This window comes from Episyrphus balteatus, chromosome 3 (assembly GCF_945859705.1).
Source record: "Episyrphus balteatus chromosome 3, idEpiBalt1.1, whole genome shotgun sequence".
NCBI lineage: Eukaryota > Metazoa > Arthropoda > Insecta > Diptera > Syrphidae > Episyrphus > Episyrphus balteatus.
Window position 1 is genome coordinate 12,709,136 of NC_079136.1, and position 20,665 is coordinate 12,729,800.

Genomic DNA, 20,665 nt, shown 5'->3' on the forward strand with positions numbered 1-20,665 from the left:
TCAAACAAACATCTGACAATTGACACTTTTCACTCACTTGCTCTACCCCAAAAGTTAAATCAGAAAAACTTGAACTTTTCTGTTCTGAAAAACTTCATCAAACATAAAATGACAGATTTTAGAACAAGTTTTGCCGAGTTTTTTTTCCATGAAACACAAAAGCTTGTACTTTTCGGATCTTTTCTGTTCTTTTCTGTTCGAATCAGATTAATTAAACAGACCAAGTGATTTTGAGTGAATTCTGTTTTAAAATCAAAAAGAGAATTCTGGACATTTCCGGACTGCAAATCGAAAACGACATAAAACTCTCTCATTTTCATGCAAAAAGTTATAAATCAAAAACTTTGAACGACGATTACTCAAAACTCGAAGTTTTCCACCTAACCTCTTACTTATCATTCAGTCCAAATATTCTTCTGGCGAACTAAAAGCGAATAAAAAATGATTCCACAAAAGTTCATGCATATTTATAACTACCTGAATGCATTCATTACAAAATTCTGCTCCCACCTTAATTTGCTTCACTAGCGCCAGCGGATAAATAACAAAACAAATAAATTTGACAACCAAATCAGCTGTCATTTTATCTGTCATCTTCCTTAAAACTTGTAAACAAAAGACCAAAAAAGATTTATATCCAAAAATATTCAAAAATCTTCAACAAAAATAAATTAATAATGAACGTCGACAACTCCACCATGGAACTAGATCCCGAAGTAGCTAAACGACTCTTCGCCCAAGGTGCTGTCCTAATTATAGCCGGAGTTCCAATCGGCACACAATTCGGCATTGATTTATGCAGCTACACAATTGGTGAAAAATTCCGTGGAATTAAAATGGTCCCACCCGGTCCACATTATGTCTACTGTGAGTCTCAAGGTCCATATGGTGACTCTGCACCAAGAGTTGGCTTTGTCCATTACTTCCATTGCAATGAAATTCTAGTCCGTGAATGGGACAATGAGAATGAAGAACTTCGTGAACGGCAAATTGCCGATCCCGAATTGGAGAAACGAAGAATCCGAGAAAATCTCTTGGATTTGGATGAGTTTCTTGCTCCATATGATTATCGCTATGCTGGCGATTGGAAGCATTTAACTGACACAGTTTCCGAAGAAGCTGTCAATCGTTGTCGCCCAGCTTTGGGGACAATTCGAACAAATGTTGAATTGCAATCTTGTCCAGATTCGGAGAGACCTCGAGGGGTTCCTGGGGTTTCTCCGAAGATTACCAAGATCACAAGTGAAGATGAACTTCTTCCAAACTTAAAACCAATCGAAGGAACTGGTCCTCGATTCACAGAACTCCCGGAGCGTGTTCCGAAAGACGCGACTCCCGAGGAGATAACAAAACATTATATGGATTGTTCTCAGGCTGTCGAAGAGTTAATGGAACTCTTTGACAATCCTGAGAAACTAATCGAAGAGGTTCAGCTGGCCTTTGTCATGTTCCTCATTGGTTACTCTATAGAATCCCTTGCTCAATGGAGGAAGACTTTGAATCTTTTGGCAAACAGCGAAGTTGCTGTTCAGAAATTCAAGATTTTCTTTATGAAGTATTGTGAGGTGCTGCAGCATCAGCTGCCGCATCTTCCGGAAGAGCTCATGGAGCCAACTGAGCACAACACCGTTTACAAAGACGTTCGAAGTCTCCTAATCAATCTGACAGTTAGTGGATTGAGTGTGAGTGCAGAGAGACTTAGAAAAATGCTAGCTAAAAGAATGAAATGGGAATTTGTTGGATTAATGGATGATGATCCGGAGGATTTGCCAGTTGTAGTTGAAACGTAAAATAAAGTTGATTTTTTATTTAATTAAAATATTTTGTGTTTTTTTTTTTTTATAATATTAAAAATTGATTATTGTGATTCATTTACGGGGGATTTTTACTTGTCCTTCTTGATTTCTTCGGCTACTTCTTGTTCTTTTGGTTTGGATTCTTCTTCATCAATTGATGCTTTTTCTGGGGTTTCTTGAATTGGTTTGTCCTTGAGAGTTAAAGCATAGGTTGATGCTAGATCTTCAAGTTTGCGTTGGTTCTTTTCGAGATAGTGGGGTAGCCAGAAGACTGCTTGGACCATTCTGAAATTGGACAAAATAGAAAATTAATTGAATATACAGGAGTAGTCTTATTTTTTCATGAATGAAAAAATTTTGGAAAGTACAAATGTTTTTTTTTTTTTAACTTTACTTTTGAGAACATAGCATAGAATTCATAAACGTTTGTAAACGTGTGTATAAGGGTTGCCACAGAAATGTATCCCAAATGTCGAAAAAGTATTTTTGGTAATTTTTTTGCAGCTTTCGGACTTTACATTTTAAAATACGTGATTGTTGACGTATTTAAGCGTTACAACTTAAACTGATGGGTCGAATTATTTCATAATTGGTACTTAACTTTTTTTGGGATTGAGATGAAGATGCTTCGCATGACAGCAGGAGTAACAAAGCTTGATAGAATTAGAAGTACGAAGATCCGAGGAAGCCTTCATGTTAAAAATACCATCTCCCAAAAAATTGAACACGACCGACTCAGTTGGTATTGCCATGTTCAAAGGAGAGATCCTGAGAACCCCGTCAAAAAAGCAATATCATATAACGTTCCAACACGAAATAAAAAGAAAGGTAGGCCTAAAAACTCCTGGTACAAGCAAATGCAAAAACACCAGCATTCAGTTGGCCTCAGAAACGGAACAATACAAAACCGGGAGGCTTGCCGCCGATTTCTGAGGTCAACCCGGCGAACCCCACAGGCGGATCACTAGTGTGAAGCAGTAACGTGGGAAGGTTATGATCCCCTCGACATCGAGATCATAACAGCGCCGAGAAAAAAAGGAAGAAGAAGAACTTTTTTTGGGATTCTACAGAGCGGTTTTGGGATTTGGGAACTAAATAAAAAATAAATAAATTTCTTACGACCAAAAATAACGGTATCTGTCTTGTCGTACGCGAGTTGGGTTATTTAGACCTATTTTGCTATTAGATTCGTATGATTATGTAATAACTTCAGTTGGGTTTTGAAAAGCTCCTATTTTTCGAGGACGAACTGTGTTATGTCGTTTTCTATTGACGAATCTCAGAATGAGATTTGTGAATTTGACAGCTGAAAGGGGGGGTGAAGAGGGGAAATAGTGGACAAATCTCAGATTTCATGATCTATTTGCGTCCTGAGATTCAAAAAAATGACAAAAAAATGAATCTGAGATTCAAGAATCTGATTCTGGATTTTTATCAAGATTCACGCATACAAACACACGCACTTTCACATACACTCCTCTGTTTGACATTTGTCTGAACATTTGTTGTTGTTTTATTTTTTTTATACGCACAGATTTCGCACACAATTACAAAACTAGATTTCATATTCTATTTGCAGTGGAAAATCTGAGAATTTTACACAAAAATCTCAAAGGTCAATAGAAAACGACATCAATTTTTTATTTTTTTTTTGCAGTTTTCAAACAAATTGTTTTTTGACCGCCATTTGATCATTTATTATTATTATTATTTGAGACATTAGGTCTGTTTAATGAAGAAAAACTGGAACAGAAAAGATTAGAACAACACAAATTCTTGAAAACTGTCAGAACAAAAAAGATCAGAAAAGTACACCTTCCTATTTTAAAGGGTTGACTTTTGCCTATCAGTTTTGAAACTTAAAATTAAAATATTTTTTTTTTGTTATGACTTTTCATTCAAATAAATTATAATTAATCAGAATATTTGTTCACATTTTGAATTTTTCTTTATACAGGGTGTCCCACAGTCACCGCCCCAAACGAAAACCATGGATTCCTGAGGTCATTTTAAGTCGAAAAACTTATGAGGTAATTTTCTCGTTTTCGTCCAGTTTTCGAGTTACCACGGTTCTTATAATTTTTGCTCTCTTGTCCTTTAACTGGCCTAATCTTTGCCAAACTACGTTTGATTTGAAAGATTTTTTTTACAATTAATCAAGAATTTATTACAGTTTTAGTTTGTCTCAAAACTTTTTTTTCCGCGGACAACCGTTTCTCCACAATTTTGCATCAAACACAATTTTCTTCGTTTTTTAAGTTGTTTTTTACACTTTCATATCATTTGAGTAAAAAAAACACGTTAATGAGTATTAATTTTTTGTGCTTTTTATTAAAGCCCAGTTTATTTTCATAAATAACATAAGTTTTATTTCATAAAAAAGGCTACTCAAAGAAATTAAAAAAAATAAACAAACTGAGTGAATTAAAAAAAAAAATAATTTTTAAATACAAAATTAATTTAAATGAATTAAAACTTTTTCTGAGCTTTATCTATTTGTTCTTTTCTTAACCACAATAGCTCAGAAAAAGTTTTTAATTCATTTAAATTAATTTTGTATTTAAAAATAATTTTTTTTTTAATTCACTCAGTTTGTTTATTTTTTTTTAATTACTTTTAGTAGCCTTTTTTATGAAATAAAACTTATTTTTTTATGAAAATAAACTGGGCTTTAATAAAAAGCACAAAAAATCAATACTCATTAACGTGTTTTTTTTGACTTAAATGATATGAAAGTGTAAAAAACAACTTAAAAAACGAAGAAAATTGTATTTGATGCAAAATTGTGGAGAAACGGTTGTCCGCGGAAAAAAAGTTTTGAGACAAACTAAAACTGTAATAAATTCTTGATTAATTGTAAAAAAAATCTTTCAAATCAAACGTAGTTTGGCAAAGATTAGGCCAGTTAAAGGACAAGAGAGCAAAAATTATAAGAACCGTGGTAGCTCGAAAATGGGACGAAAACGAGAAAATTACCTCATAAGTTTTTCGACTTAAAATGACCTCAGGAATCCATGGTTTTCGTTTGGGGCGGTGACTGTGGGACACCCTGTATTATGAAGATTCTAAACAAATTTCCATTATTTTGAATTTATTTAAATATATTTTTGTAAGAATAAAACAAATCAAGTTGCTGTTTGACACTTCTGACTCGTTTGCTCTACCTCAAAAGTAGGAGCAGAAAAACTTGTACTAATCTGTGCTGGAAAACTTCATGGAACACAAAATGACAGTTTGTAGAACAGTTTAGGGCAAGGTTTTCCTTCATGAAACACACAAACCTGTAGTTTTCGGATCTTTTCTGTGCGGATCAGATTCATTAAACAGACCTAGGGATGCAACATCGTTAAAAAAAACATCGATGTTTGAAAACATCGATGTTTTATTTACAACATCGATGTTAAAAAAACATCGGTTCTATCTTCGATACATCGATGTTTTTCCGATGTTTTTGTTGTTGGACATAAATACGATCTACTGTATCTAAAGAACAAAATTTTTATGTTTAAAACCCAAAAACCTAACTTGAATTCAGTTTTAAGGTACCACAAAACAGAAAAATTTATCAACAAAATGAAACATATTTTCTTAATACAATTTTCGTTTTTATTTATAGTATACAGGGTGTCCCACAGTCACCGCCCCAAATGAAAACCATGGATTCCTGAGGTCATTTTAAGTCGAAAAACTTAAGAGGTAATTTTCTCGTTTTCGTCCCGTTTTCGAGTTACCACGGATTTTATGATTTTTGCTCTCTTGTCCTTTAACTGGCCTTATCTTTGCCAAACTAAGTTTGATTTGAAAGATTTTTTTTACAACCAATCAAGAATTTACTACAGTTTAAGTTTGTCTCAAAACTTTTTTTTCTGCGGACAACCGTTTCGCCACAATTTTGCATCAAACACAATTTTCTTCGTTTTTTAAGTTGTTTTTTACACTTTCATATCATTTTAGTCAAAAAAACACGTTAATGAGTACAAATTTTTTGTGCTTTTTATTAAAGCCCAGTTTATTTTCATAAAAAAAATAAGTTTTATTTCATTAAAAAGGCTACTGAAAGTAATAAAAAAAAATAAACAAACTGAGTGAATTAAAAAAAAAAATTTTTTAAATACAAAATTAATTTAAATGAATTAAAACTTTTTCTGAGCTTTATCTATTTGTTCTTTTCTTAACCACAATAGCTCAGAAAAAGTTTTTAACTCATTTAAATTAATTTTTTATTTAAAAATTATTTTTTTTTTAATTCACTCAGTTTGTTTATTTTTTTTTTAATTACTTTCAGTAGCCTTTTTTATGAAATAAAACTTATTTTTTTTTATGAAAATAAACTGGGCTTTAATAAAAAGCACAACAAATTAATACTCATTAACGTGTTTTTTTGACTAAAATGATATGAAAGTGTAAAAAACAACTTAAAAAACGAAGAAAATTGTGTTTGATGCAAAATTGTGGCGAAACGGTTGTCCGCAGAAAAAAAAGTTTTGAAACAAACTTAAACTGTAGTAAATTCTTGATTGGTTGTAAAAAAATCTTTCAAATCAAACGTAGTTTGGCAAAGATAAGGCCAGTTAAAGGACAAGAGAGCAAAAATCATAAAAACCGTGGTAACTCGAAAACTGGACGAAAACGAGAAAATTAACTCTTAAGTTTTTCGACTTAAAATGACCTCAGGAATTCATGGTTTTCATTTGGGGCGGTGACTGTGGGACACCCTGTATAAATACTATCAATTCTAAGCAAACGGAGCTCATTATTTCTTACATTGGATTAACATTGTTTATTTATTTGGTAGAAAGTAATTCAGAAATTGAGTTCAGGAAAAGAAGTTTGGACAGTCTAGTGCCCAGAAGCCTGTTTCTATCCTGGGTGATGGTTGCCCCAGCCTCCGAAAACAAACGTTCCGTTGGAACATACGTAACTTCGATGGGAAGATATACCATTTGAACCAGTGCAAGTTTTGGAAAAAGAGTTTTCATATCTTGCCAAAACAAAATTGCGTCACTTTTAATTGGTGTAACAGGAGATGAGAGGTACATTTCTACTTCTGTTTCACTCATAGTTGTATTGATTGTCGTTGAAGGCGATTTATTTTGTATGTTTTATGAGTTATTTTTGATATTTCCATATATCAAAATCCTAATCATCTGCATCTCTCTCAGACAAAACTTTGAAGCTTTGAACACTAGACAAAAAAGATTGAGTTTGAGAGTTCAAGTTCTGTTATTATGCAAAAAAAGAAAAACAAGTAACAAAATGAACGATGTCGATGTTTTGCAAATTTAGCGTCGATGTATCGGCGATGTATCGGCTTGAGAAACATCGATGTATACATCGATGTTTTTCACAAAAACATCGATGTTTTGAAAACATCGATGTATCGTTTGCATCCCTAAACAGACCTATTCACGTGAATCGTGTAGCAGAATGGGGTTGATTTTTTTTTTTAAATTTAGGTTTTTTAATTTTTTGGTAGGGTTCAAAGTTCCAACACCAGGACCGGTTTGTAAAAATGTTAAGCAATCTAAAAAAAATACGAAATTTCTCTTAGTAAAGTGAAGTCACCAGTTAGTTTGTAAAATATTGAGAAATATTTTTTGGGTGGGAACTGTTGACAGAAATATCATTAGCCGGGATAGGATCTTGTGGACCTAAAAAATTAAAAAAAGGCAAAATAAAACTCCCAAAAAGGCATAAAAAGGCATTTATTGAGAAAAGATTGAAATATAAAAATTAATTGCAGTAATTTTGAACAATCATGAGTTTTTTTAAATTTTCAGTTAACAAGCGCCTGCGATTGTCCCTTAAGAGTGCTCTAAAGGAGCTAAAACATCTCTCTACATCTGTAGAGACGACTGGACCCCAAATAAAGAACTCGACATCGCCCACTTCAACATTTGCCGGGAGCTCTTGATTTGTGTTCCCATGTATTACGCAATTTATTTCTTCAACTCTCTCGAGTCCCTTATTTGCCAAAAAAATTGATCTGTACTTCTGTACAAATCTCTCTTGATTATGCCCAAAATCTGGAGAACTTCTTCAATGGAGTATTGTAAATTGAGTAAGTTAGCTTTTGAACCCTGATACGTGTCGGTTGCCGGCCGCGCAATAGAGCGTAGAAGACAATAAACGGTAGCAATAGCAGATAATAAAGATAAATAAAAGATAAAGATCTTTTCACTCAAATTTTGTTTGTGGGGGGTAATTAGTGAATTTTTAATATAGAATAGATATATTGAGCAAGTAATATACTGAGTAAGTTAGCTTTTTGTTTTTATATTTGAGTGTTTTGTGTGTAGGCATTACCTTTAAGACGCTAAAAAGATAAAAAAAACATAGGAAAAGACAAAAAAAAGGCAATAACAAGAGAAAAGGCAAAAAAAGGCAATAACGAAAGAAAAGGCAAAAAAAAAGGCAAAATAAAATACATATATTTGGCACTAGGGGGACGTGAAACGTGTTTGTTTTTAATCTATAATGTCGTACGATTAAGCAAGAAAAAAAGGCAAATTCCACAACATCCTATCCCTGATCATTAGTTATATCTAAAAAGTAAAAAAAAAAACTCATTTAGAGTTTGCAAAATTGATTAAAAAGTGGGTCTTCATAGAGGTTACAAATTTTTATCACAACTTATAGATTTGGAGATATTTATCATAAATTTCTTTTTTCAATATCTTTAAAAAAAAAATAATTTTAAAAAAATAAAGACCTTAAAGAGTTTTAAAATGTTGTTTTGAGATTGCTTAAGTAGTTTTGCAAAAAAATAACGGTGATGTGATTTGACGTCAAATGTACCCAAAAATCGCGTTTTTGGCCTGTTAATATTCAAGTATTTCAAAAATATGACGTACCAGTGAAATTTTGACTTCGGATTCGGACTCAACGTACACAAATCTTTTAGAAAAGTAAGGTTTGGTTCATGATCTATTTTCGTTGCCGACCAGTGTTATTTATATGTCAGAACAAAGTTGTTATATCGTCCGTTGACTATCAAAGCTCACTAACTACATATAAAATAATTCGAAGTAGGTAATGAGGTTTTACTACATTCTTTTAGTAAATATGCAAAATTGCAAATGATGAATTTTTTAAAATTAAAACTTGTTCAAATGCTAAATGGATATTTTTTACCAATAGAAACATATAAAATAAATTATTTGGTATAATTAGGCAATTATAAAACAAATAACATTAAATTAAAGTTTTTTCTCATATCCCGAAACAAAAATAAAATATATTTTTACCCAAAAAAAGGGTTCCTGAACGATTCCGTGTCTCAAAAACTGAATGGCTTAAAAATACATTAAAATCAATTTATTATTTAAAAAATTTCTATTCATAACACCACTAATAAGACAGTATTCTTATAAAGTATATTTTTATTTAGAAAACAATATTTTACAAGGGGATAATATTAGATTAATGTCACCGATTCGATTCATTTTTTGGCACAGGTGTAAGGTATGCCCAGGAGAATAACAGATGTAAATAAAAAGGCTCAGGATCAGCCGAAAATTGCATATTTATAAATTTGGATGTGTTCATATAAATTCACCGCAGGCCAAAAATAAATGAGTTCGTGGTGCAGTGGAAAGATTCTTGCTATCTAAGTAAGGGGTTGCTGGTGGAGAAAATGGTTGCATTACGCTGTTTAAGGTGGTATAAATAAAAGTGGTATACCTACATAGATCGATAATAAAAATATTTGGTAATTAAGCAACAGCATCACAATATTAACCAAAATATTGCAACCAACATGTGCTTTGCTCCTTTTTTTATTTTTGAACAAGGAATCCATTCATTTATTTGTTATAGGTATTAAGTAAATATATTTTTTTCATACCCATTGCATTTATAACGGCTCATAGTGGGCATGAGGAGAGATGAATTCATGAAATAGAATAGGTGTAACTTCCAATGTACTATCATAATAAGATATTAAAATTTTGACTGTAATTTGTATGACCAATAAAACTTTTTAGAAAAAATATTACGCATACGCCACAGTGATCGTTTAACCCTCTACTGCATGAATTAATATTAGCGGACGAAAAAATTAAAAAATGCTTTACATGGGTTCTTTGGGTTGTTTTAAAACGGTTTTCATTAAAAAAATTTGTTTAAATTAATTTGTTTAAAAAAATTGTTTATAACAACCCCCCTGCTTGGGCTCACTATAGGATTTGAGGTGGGGACAAGTTTGGGTATGTAAAAAGAACTTCAAAAAAATATTTTTTTTCTTCGCGGTCGTCATTTGCACGCATTTTGTATGAAAAAATGAACTTTAAAAAATTAATTAAAAATATAAATACATGTTTCCTAACTTTAAAATTGTTATTTTTATTACTTTTAGCCATTAATCTTTCACATAAAATTATTCGCGTATTAAAATTCGTGCGACCCTAAAGGAAAGTTGAGCCAAATTTGGCTTCGTATGCATTAAGGGGTAAGAAATTTTACTAATATTACTTATTCAGATTATGTAAAAAAATACAATTAAAAATATCAAAAGATAAATATTTATCATTTAAAAACAAAATAAAGTAAAATAAATACATTGCATTACAAAAGGTTAAGAATTAATTCAAATTTGGCTCATTTTAAGACATGGAACAGAGAAAAGCAATTTGTTTTTGTCCGTTATATATATTTTTTCTGGTTCACATTCTTTCCACTGTCGAAGTAAGTCTTGCTCGAACATTTTCAGCCACTCCCAGACCTTACAAAAACTAAAAATTAATAAAATGACTGAAAAATATTATAGGTGAGCCCCTCTCCCCCTAAAATTTTTGTAGTTACGCCGCTGGAAATGGTGTTAACATGAGAAAAATGTCTCTAAAAGCGAAGGGGGTCCATTTCTGAAGTAAAACATAGCTTAAAAGCAAAATAACAATGTAAAGAAACAAAATTTTCCAACAAAAAATTTAACAAATTGTGTAGATTGATAACCCCTTAATGCATACGAAGCCAAATATGGCTTCCGTACTTTTTGCCCTCCCAAGACCAGGCCAATAATTTTTTTTCAATAAAAATTGGTTCATACACAATTAGACAATCGATCAAAAAAAAAATTTTAATTCCACTTTACTTTCCAAACAAACGCAGTAATTAACACTTAAAGTATAAATATATTCTACACTTTCGATTTCAATGCACACCAGCACGACTGATCGACTCACCTGTGGTCATAACATACACCTTTATTTTATGTCGGACACACGAAAAAACTATCTCTATGGGTTCTCAGAAACACAAAGAAGAGGATTGTATTTAATCTTTACCATTTTTTTTGTAACAGAGAAGAGAAAAGTGCATACAAACAAACAAAACCATATTTGGCTTCGTATGCAGTAGAGGGTTAAATGAATAAAATAATTACTGAGTTGACTCATGTTAAACATCAAACCAATAACTATAATTTAAAATTTGTATTTTATTGGAACATTAAAGGAAAGCATGGAGTGTTGAACTAATAGCAATTATACCTTGTGAAAATAGAACCGTTTTCCAAAATGAAACTTAAACAGTTAAGTTAAACAAAGTTTCTTGGTAGGTAGTTGACGAAAAGGAAAAAGCAGACAAAATATTCTAGCAGAAAAAATATTATAAAATCTAAAAAAAAAAAAAAAAAATAGTTTCACAACTAGTTATAATTTGGTGTGCACAAAATTAATTTTTTTATTATTTGAAAATAGGTCCAACAATCATTAGACATTTTTATTAAATTCTATGCTTGGGAGGCTCATGGATGTGATTTTCTCATGTAATTTATGTAAGTCATAGTTATTCAAAACGAAATTCTGAAACCCTTTTTTCATTGTACATAATGATAAAGAAGAAGATTCAATTTATTTTTCAATTGGTTTCAACCTAAGTACATTCGTAATTAAGTAGAGAAGTAGTATTTGATTACAATCCCATAATATAACATTGAAAATTATATCAAACCCTTGAAAACGTAATAAGGTTAAAAGAAAACAAGCAAATTAATGTTAGGTACTCACTTAATCAAAACATATCCGGAGCACGCAAGCAATAAAAACAGCCCAGATGTTTTGAACATCTTCCAATAGTCAACAACAACTTGTTCATTCTTCATTTTGTTATTTAATTTTATATTTTTATTTGTTTTTCAAATGATTAATTTTTATAATTATAAGAAAAGTTAGATTTTCGATACTCTTTAACAAATAGTAAATCGTGTCTAATAAAACTTGCTTCCGGCCACGTACTGTCTTGTTTCTATCTATAAATTAATTCATCAACACGTCAATTTGTGTCCTTCGCGGTGTGATTTTGTTTGACTGGGACATTTGTTGTGGATTTGAATCGAAAGTTATTGTAACGTTGGTAACAACAAAATAAATGTTGCAACTATAGAATCGATATCAATTGTTTTTTTTTTTTTTAATAAAAAAAGAGAGGGGTAAATTGTTATTAACAATAATTATAAATTGGAACGTGTGCAAATAAAAAGTTTGGGAAGCTGCTGCATTTCAGTTGTTTGAGTGTAATTATTGAAAATCAAAAATAGAATAATAAACTTGTACGTATTGGAATAGGTGCATATCAACAAGTGGATAATAAGGAAAAAGGGTGCGTGAGCATTTTAACTATGCTTTTATTAACATGGGTTATTTGATTTGATATAGTCAGTAACGTTTATGTTTTAAATTAAAAAATAATGTTGTAATGGTAAAAATATTCTGGTATTTGGTCAGATCGACACATATGCATAATAGTGAACGAACGAACACGTTTTGGCTAATCCAGTTTCTATCTATTTTTACAGATTATAAAGAGGCATAAATTGTCAAATTGTTTGTAAAGGCAAGTTTCAAAGAACCGTTACTTTTATAGGACTTTCAGTGATAGGAACGAATAGGAAAACCAAGTTTTACGGCCCCACAAAGCCAATCAAACTAGAAGTGTTCAGAATTTTTTTGATGTTTTTTTTTTCAGATTTTCCCTTATGATTTTCCCTTTCAGATGACTTCCTTCTGCATGCAATAGGCGTGTTTTTTCTATTACTCAGTAGCTACTCATTTTTGATTTTATTCGCAAAACAATAATAAAAATTACACAAGTAAGTATTTGTTTTTATTGTTTTTCGAATAAAATAGAAAAATGAGTAGCTACTGAGTTGTACCTACAAAAAACAAGCCTAATAAAATTGTACATACTAACTATATCTACTGTAAACAATTTTGCATCTGTAAAGCTTTATAGAATCAAAATTGTTTGGGATTCTTGATAAGCGATATATTGGATCCCATTGCTATTACTGTTCAGTTCATGCTTAAAAGTTTGTGATAAAAACTTTGTATCACAAGTGTCCTTTAACTCGACACTAAAATAAGGGTAATTTATTTCCTGAAATGCAACTCTATCTTCCGTACTATTTAACCTACAACATTTTTTTATCTATAACTTTATATAAATATTAAATGCGAAATAAAACATTAATTTGGATAGATGTGGCTTATAGGAAGGGCATAAGAAGAGTAGGATAATAGGCATTAGCCATAATATTTGTTGTGATATGTTATGTTTTGAGTTTTCATGGTAAATAAGGTGTTTATCGCTTGAATTATTAAATATTAGGGGAAAATTGGTGAACTTTTGTTTTGAAAACACACCCCAATAATTTTCAAATAAAAGTTATAATTATGGTTAACTTTAAGTATTTTAAACTCATTATTGAAAAATGGAAAAAAAAATATTTAAAAAGTTTACATGAACCCACATTAAAACTTACGTTTTAATTTGCTTTCACGACAGTAATTTTCAGAAGAAAACTTACTCAATTTTTACACTACCCGCTACAAGTTTTGACATTTATTATGTGAAAACTTGTTAGATAGGGTATTTAGACATGCATATTATCAAAGGATTTTATCTCTACTTTATTTATTATTGCAAAATTTCGACTTACCGGGTTGATACACCAAATGCCCCGTGATTTAGTAAAAAAAAAAATCCTCAATTTATTAACTTTTTTCATTGATTTTGGGTTATGATTGAAGTCAAAACTAATTTTTAACTAACTTAACCTGATAGAAAATTTAATTTGGTATGAAAAGTGTCTTTGAACTATTTTATTAATGTTAGGCTTGGTTTTCGAGTTGAATCAAATAAAATGCACGACTGGGTCGCACGAACTTGCTCTTAGAGTTAAAGTTGCTTAAATTTTTAAGGCTTTTTATATAGAAATTTGGAAAGAAAATAAAATTTATTTTCTTAAAAAATAAAATAAAATCTGAAATCAAATTGCCCTCCAAAACAAGTATGCAGTTTTGTTTGATATATTAAGATGCATTTTAAAAAAAAAAAATTTCAAAATCTTTAGAGCCGTTTTTTAAAAAACAAATTTTTTATAAATAATTTTTTGGAAAAAAAGTTTTAAAATAAAATTGGTATGCCATTTTGTAGAAATTACTAATCAACATCTAAAAACAAAATTTCAAAAAAATTCAATGTCCCGTTTTCGAACATTTGATTTTTCAAAAAAAAAATTTTTTTTTAAATCAAAAAATTATTTTTTTGGAAATTTTATTTTTGGTTTATATTTAAATTACATAAATTTAAATTTATTTAAATTACATAAATGCTTCTTTACAAAAAGTTTCGTTGAAATCGAATAAGTGGTTTCGGAGATAATCGGATTTGAAAAAAAACGGTTCTATGGCAGGTACCGTTAATAATGATTTTCAAAAAAAAATGTTCATTTAAAGATAGACCTTAGCTTAAAACTAACATTAGAATTTTTTAAACAAAATCGTTGGAGCCGTTTTCGAGATATTTCAATTTTACTAAAATCGGTGTATGACAAGTACTATTATTTTTGGTCCAAAAAAATTAATCGCCAATTAACGCTACATACCAAGTTTGACATCAATCGGTCCATCCGTTTAGGCTGTAGCTTCGTTTACAGACAGACAGACAGACAGACGGACTTCCGAGACCCACTTTTTTGGCATTCTCTACCATCGTAATGTCATGGAAAAATGTTATCTCAACTTTTTTTTTTTTTTTGTACGAATGCATAACTTGATATATAGTACCTATATCGCAAGTAAAAACTTAAAATCGACCAGTGTTGCCGTTTTCTCAGAAATGCACCAATGGATTAAGTAGCATTTTTGGTTAAAGTATACCTACTTTTAAACCAAGAAATCATATCAAAATAAAAACAAACAATTTCAACCTTCTCTCGCCAGCGATTCCATTATATTTACATTATTAAGCAGTCTGTCAAATATTATCTCCTTAACATTATTCGCCCACAAATGATCCAAATGATTCCAATTTGGATCTGGTACTCTATATGAATATTGGACATTTGGTAATCTTCTCATCAATCTTTGAACATCGATGGGATGTGATAAGTAATCGTTGTCACCGTAATATAAAAATGTAGGGACTTTGACTTTCTTCAAATTGTACTCAGGTGGTGTTAATTTTCCATAAACCATTAAATTTCTCAGAAATCCATAGTCGAACTGTCGAAAATGACCGGAAATATGTTCCTGCAAGAAATGCATAACTTGATTGACTGAAGCACCTGCTGGGTGGGTGTGAATGATGTCTGCCAAAAGGGTCTGAAAGATTGGAAAATTGTAATAAAACTTAAAAATAATGGTAAACACTTAAATTTCATACCTTATTGAAACTGTTATTTCTCCAACCACATATCAAAAAAATAACATTAGAACAAATTGGCTGAGTAATAGAGTCATCTCTGCACATCTGATCTCCCAAAGTTCTAACAATCAAATTATTCGGAAGAAATTCCAGACTTCCGAAAAGTTCCACCAAACCATTGGGAAGTCCTAGAAAAGGTGTGGCAAGTTCTACAAACGGTCCTCTAATATTGTTCATAAAAGCTACTGGTGCTAAAAGTTGAGCTGATTTTATTTTATAGTTGAAACTAGGAGTCAATGATGTCATGACAAAGAGAACTGTTGTTCCTTGAGAGTGTCCCACATAATGCAATGACTCTTCCCCAGTTGTATAAAGAACATAGTCAATCATTGCTGGCATATCGAAAAGAGCAATCTCATGCCAATCAAAATTCCAAAATAATTGAAAAAATGGAGAATACGCCGCATGACGTTTCGAATATGTATTACCACGACTATTACCCAGCCAAACGTCATATCCACTTTCGACAAGCATATACGCTAACGCCAAACCAGGTCCATTTAATATCCAACAATCAGAAGAACTCAATAGTCCATGTTGTAGAAAGGCAACAGGTCGTGTTGATGAATTTCGTTCATTATAATTTCGAGGATGTGGTATTCGAAACATTGTTAAGATGTAGCCATCGCTTGTTTGAATTGTGTGCCTTTCAGCGGGATATCCATGCTTTCTAATTCGATCTTCCTGTGTAAAATTTTGTTATATCTTTAAAATATCTTTCACTTAAGTTGAACTTACTGTTGTTTGGGCAGAAACTACTGAAACCAAGATAGCCAAAAGTATCGAAGCTTGCTCGAGAATGCCTTTCATTGCGTGTAAAGGTACAACAGAACTAAACAATAGGGAACATAGTTTTTTTTTTGGATTGTTTCACAAATTTTACCTTAAAGCTGAACTGCAAGTTATCATATCTTTGTCCTTCGTCTATCTATAAGAAAATGTCAATGAATGATAAATTTATAGTTTTAATAGGTAAGTTAGATGGAAGGTTGTTGTTACAAAAGATAGTTTTTAGTAATGACCGAATTCGTTTTACAAACGATTTGCTGTTATCAAAAGAGATCTTTAAACTGTACATTTTTATAAAATAAAATAGTAAAATTTTTTATATAAACATAATCAAAAATCTTAGAATATTTTGAACTACTTCTGTATTTTTGTAAAAACGAGTCACTATGGCGTATACGTAACTTTTTTTTAATAGAAAACCAATTGACTTTTCTTATCATTATTTTTATCTTTTAAATATTTTCATATCAGACTGTTTAAAGACTTATATTTGATGTGAAAAATTGCAAAGCAAAATTTTAATGCTTTATTTTCTAGTTTGTCTTAAACCCGAAAATCATCAATTGGTTACAAAAAACATTTGGAACACATAATTATTAAAAACTAAATAAATTCTTAACATTCATATTTATGTATAAGTATGGAAGAATTTTCTGTCAAAATTCTATTAAAGGATATCGGAAACTTGTGTTCGTCAAAAACTCTTCTGAAAGTGGCTGTTCTTTTTTATTAAAACAAAACTTTTATTTCATTAAATTGGGCACGTTCAGGAAATATTAGGGACTAGATATTTAGGTAACTTCATTTTCAGAACGGAAATTTTGAGTAAATTGACTAAATATGTAAGTTTGGATACGCCATTATTGCCAAATTTCAAAATTAACTTGAGAATTTTAGAGATCGCATGGGCAGACACCAAATTTCACTTCACTTTAATAAATAAATAATATTAATTATAACCGAAAATGCACTTTTTACTCGTTTTTCACACAAATAAATTTAATTCTGCTACCATACAATGGTCGGAAAAAGTATTTTGACAAAATGAACATTTTTCTAACTGATGAGAATAATCTGTAACAGTTAAACATAAAATAAGAAAGTTGACGGTTATTTATTAAGTATATTATGGTAAATCTTATGATGGTCAATGTCAGTCATATAGTTGGTATTATGCTTCTAGGCTGCATTTTTTGTATAAAAAGTACTAATTTTTGAGGGAAAAAAGTATTTTGACAAACGTTCTTTTTCAACGTTGGTAAGGTAAGGTAATGCATTTTACGTGTTTCAAGCACGTATACAACTGACAGACTTGTTAAGGCCCCGATTTGTAAAAAATTGGACAAAACGGCGGAACTTAACATTGAAATTAGTGCATCTTCTGTTGCAAGTCATAAATTCTGTGTGTCTGTTAAAAAATCTGTGGAGAACTGAATTTATCGCGAAAAACTAAAAATTACCAAATATACAAACACAAAAATATAATTATACTATTCAAAATTTACCACAAACGGACAAAAAAGAAAAAAATGCACTTACAAAAATTGAAGCATTTTGAAGAATTCACTTTATCGCGGATTGACTCCAAAAAGTCTGAATTTGGAAATGCCAATTTTACCATGTTTATGGGAAGATAATACAGTATTTATCTCATAAAACAAAAATCGAAAAAAAAATTGAATTCTCAAAGGGACATGTTGTTGCGCTTTTCGCTTCTGGAATAAACTTGACCAAATTTTTACGGAGCTTCAACAATTCCTTTTCGTTTCCCGGATCATTGAGATAGAAATTTGTGAGAATGTGGTCCATAAAACTTTGATTTTGAATGAAAGAAGCATACCAATATAATTCTGCTATCTTAATTCTGTAATTAAAAACAAGTAGCTGTCATGTTGACAAAAATAGCTTTCCTAATTTTTTAGGGAAAAATTTCTTGCCTAACTTTCCAGTCAGCTTTCCAATAAAATTACCTAAATTGGAAGGATTTTTTTGACAGTTGACCAATCAGAAGCCGAGAAATTACATACCTAAATATTTAGGTAAAAGTGTTTTATTTAATTAATTTTGAAGAAATGTTATTAATGTCAAAATTTTTAGGAACGAGTGAAGTGGATTTTCAACTCGCTAAAAATTGTCAAAATTTTTTAATACAAACAAAATGCACTATTGGATAACAAGATCATGTTTTAAGAGTTGAAGATTGAAGTTACTTAAAGCCGTTTGCTGTGTCGAAACTTAAGCATTTAAGTTCATCATTAATCCTTATGTGAAAGTTTAGGCAGAGATAAAAGTAGGGAATAAAGTTTATGTTCAACATAAATTATTTAAGTTTAGAATCAGCAATATTGGCCCTCAAGTCCTTAAAACTTTATTTAAAAATCTTGTAATCATTAAATGTGTTCTTAAACAACTTCAAAAAGGAATTTGAGCTCCAATCGAATTATGCTATTTAATATCTTAAGGGGAAAAAGTGGCACCGAAATATGGAAAAAAAGAGGCATTTTTAATTTCAAATTTCTCAAAAACTAGAAGACATAGAATCATATAGTTTTTACTCTTCGATAAGGAATCAATTGAGGCAGTTTTTGGTGTGAGTGATTTTTTTTTATTAAAATTCACAGTCTGGACAAAAATAGTATAAAATGAGTTTTAAAAAATTTTTTTTCGCCTATTTTTAACTTTGAAATCGATTATTTAAAAAACTATTGGTTATAATTTATTGATTTAAAAATTAAAATTAAATGTACAATTTTGCCTTATGGTATCATATGTTACTGTAAGTGTTGCCGTTGTTTTTTAATAATTATTTTTTACTTTGATAATTTTTTTTAGAAAACTGCCCCTCCCACCTAAACGGGGGGAGATAGACCCCCCCTCCCAAAGAAAAAAATGTTTGTATTGAACTCCTTTACAAAAACTCGTTATCAAATCCTGGTGCCCAAGTTATCCTACTACGTGCCAGAAGAACATTTTTGCTCTATACCTAAAAGTTCAAATTTCTGTTGAAATCGTAAATTTTTTTTTTTCTAAGCCAATTTTAAACTGATTTTCACAAAAAATACCTCGTTTGATTTGGAAATAAATATTATTTTAGAATATATTTTTAAAACAGCATGTTGTTGTGAAAATATATACTTTAATTTGATGACAAAATTGGGTAAATGACGAAAAAAATGGAATTTTTGAACTTTGGCAGCTTATAAATTCTAAGTGGTTTTACCGAGTTACATGTTTTATACATTGTTGAAAAGGTATATTTATCTCATATCTAAAACTGTAAAAAAATGGGTACAAATTTGACGAAGCTAGATTTTTTTCAATAGATGAAGGTCAAAAAAACCGTTTTTTGCCCCTAACTCCAGATTTTGGGGGTGTTAGATACTTTTTAAATACCGTTTCGTAATCAGTGAGACTAGCTCTACAAAACGTGATATGTGTCCGCCCGCGTATATTTTAAAACCTTATTTTTGTAACACCGTGTAATTGGTACCGTAAAGCTTCTATAATTTCTTTTTTTTTATATATATATACAAATCATAAGCTATCACAGGTCATTTTGGCATTTATTTCATTCTTAACTGATGATTCTTTTGCACATCCTTATCAATTGATGTTTAACAAGCAATTAATAGTCCATAAAGTTTCACCAATGCAATTTTCACGATTCTTAATTAATTGATTTAGATGAAATATTTTATAGGTAATTAAGTTCTATTAATGACAATAGCTTAACCTACTTAATTGTTGTAGTTAAAAAAGAACTAATAAAGGTTGACAGCTATAATAATCCGTTTCAGTAGCAGTTTTGATTGTTTCAATTTGTAGATTGAGATTCAAGGACACGCGACACACAATATAACCAGAACAAGTTTACCGACGATTTAAATCTGATAACAGCTATTAAATCCCCGATTGTTATTAAACTGCACCAAAAAACTTTAACAAGCTTGAATCGAAACAAAATAAACTTGAATTCAAAATATTGATTTGCATCTAAAAGTGCATCAAACCATCACAATATAACAATTAAAAATAGTTTTACTAAACTCTGCAACCAACAAGACACTTTGTCTAATTATCAAGAACGACTAAACCACACTAAATTTTTGTTAGACGAAAAAAAAAAAAAACAATAACAAATCTGCCATTACATCGAGAAATAATTACACAAATTTTTAATACAATCCATTGTCTAGGTTATTATAGTTTATTATTATGTTCGTACAAGTTACGGAACTGCAGAAATGAATTATAAAAGTTTTTTTTTTTTTCTACCTCGTCAATCACATCTTCTCAGTAAAAATACAATTTATTGTAATGCATTTTATAGTTAAGCGTGATCTGAAAGATGATGATGCACGTTATTTAACATT

At 30.5% G+C, this 20,665-nt stretch overlaps 3 protein-coding genes across 4 annotated transcripts; 1 reads left to right on the forward strand and 2 right to left on the reverse strand.

The window, feature by feature from the left end:
* Positions 1-579: 579 nt before the first annotated feature.
* LOC129915583 (protein AAR2 homolog) lies at positions 580-1,790 on the forward strand. The gene has a single exon (XM_055995190.1). The coding sequence runs from the start codon at positions 678-680 to the stop codon at positions 1,788-1,790; it is 1,113 nt and encodes a 370-aa protein (XP_055851165.1). The 5' UTR covers positions 580-677.
* Positions 1,774-12,140, reverse strand: LOC129915584 (uncharacterized). The gene is made up of 2 exons (XM_055995191.1): positions 11,804-12,140; positions 1,774-2,081 (listed from the first exon to the last, which is right to left on the reverse strand). The coding sequence occupies exons 1-2, from the start codon at positions 11,896-11,898 to the stop codon at positions 1,886-1,888; spliced, it is 291 nt and encodes a 96-aa protein (XP_055851166.1). The 5' UTR covers positions 11,899-12,140; the 3' UTR covers positions 1,774-1,885.
* Positions 12,141-14,999: 2,859 nt separating this feature from the next.
* LOC129916529 (lipase 3-like) lies at positions 15,000-20,409 on the reverse strand. Of its 2 annotated transcripts, XM_055996530.1 has the most exons (5): positions 20,030-20,409; positions 16,387-16,431; positions 16,242-16,335; positions 15,462-16,187; positions 15,000-15,400 (listed from the first exon to the last, which is right to left on the reverse strand). In XM_055996530.1, the coding sequence occupies exons 2-5, from the start codon at positions 16,410-16,412 to the stop codon at positions 15,002-15,004; spliced, it is 1,245 nt and encodes a 414-aa protein (XP_055852505.1). In that variant the 5' UTR covers positions 16,413-16,431; positions 20,030-20,409; the 3' UTR covers positions 15,000-15,001. The 2 variants fall into 2 exon arrangements, with proteins under 2 accessions (XP_055852505.1, XP_055852506.1); XM_055996531.1 differs by lacking the exon at positions 20,030-20,409 and having other exon boundaries at positions 16,242-16,306.
* Between the last annotated feature and the right edge of the window lie 256 nt (positions 20,410-20,665).

Coding starts and splice junctions, on each gene's coding strand:
- LOC129915583 (XM_055995190.1), top strand. CDS start 678: ATGAACGTCGACAACTCCACCATGGAACTAGATCCCGAAGTAGCTAAA.
- LOC129915584 (XM_055995191.1), bottom strand. CDS start 11,898: ATGAAGAATGAACAAGTTGTTGTTGACTATTGGAAGATGTTCAAAACA. Junction 2,082..11,803: donor TCCGGATATGTTTTGATTAA/GTGAGTACCTAA, acceptor GTCCAATTTCAG/AATGGTCCAAGCAGTCTTCT.
- LOC129916529 (XM_055996530.1), bottom strand. CDS start 16,412: ATGATAACTTGCAGTTCAGCTTTAAG. Junction 16,336..16,386: donor ACTTGCAGTTCAGCTTTAAG/GTAAAATTTGTG, acceptor CCTATTGTTTAG/TTCTGTTGTACCTTTACACG. Junction 15,401..15,461: donor GAAATAACAGTTTCAATAAG/GTATGAAATTTA, acceptor CCAATCTTTCAG/ACCCTTTTGGCAGACATCAT.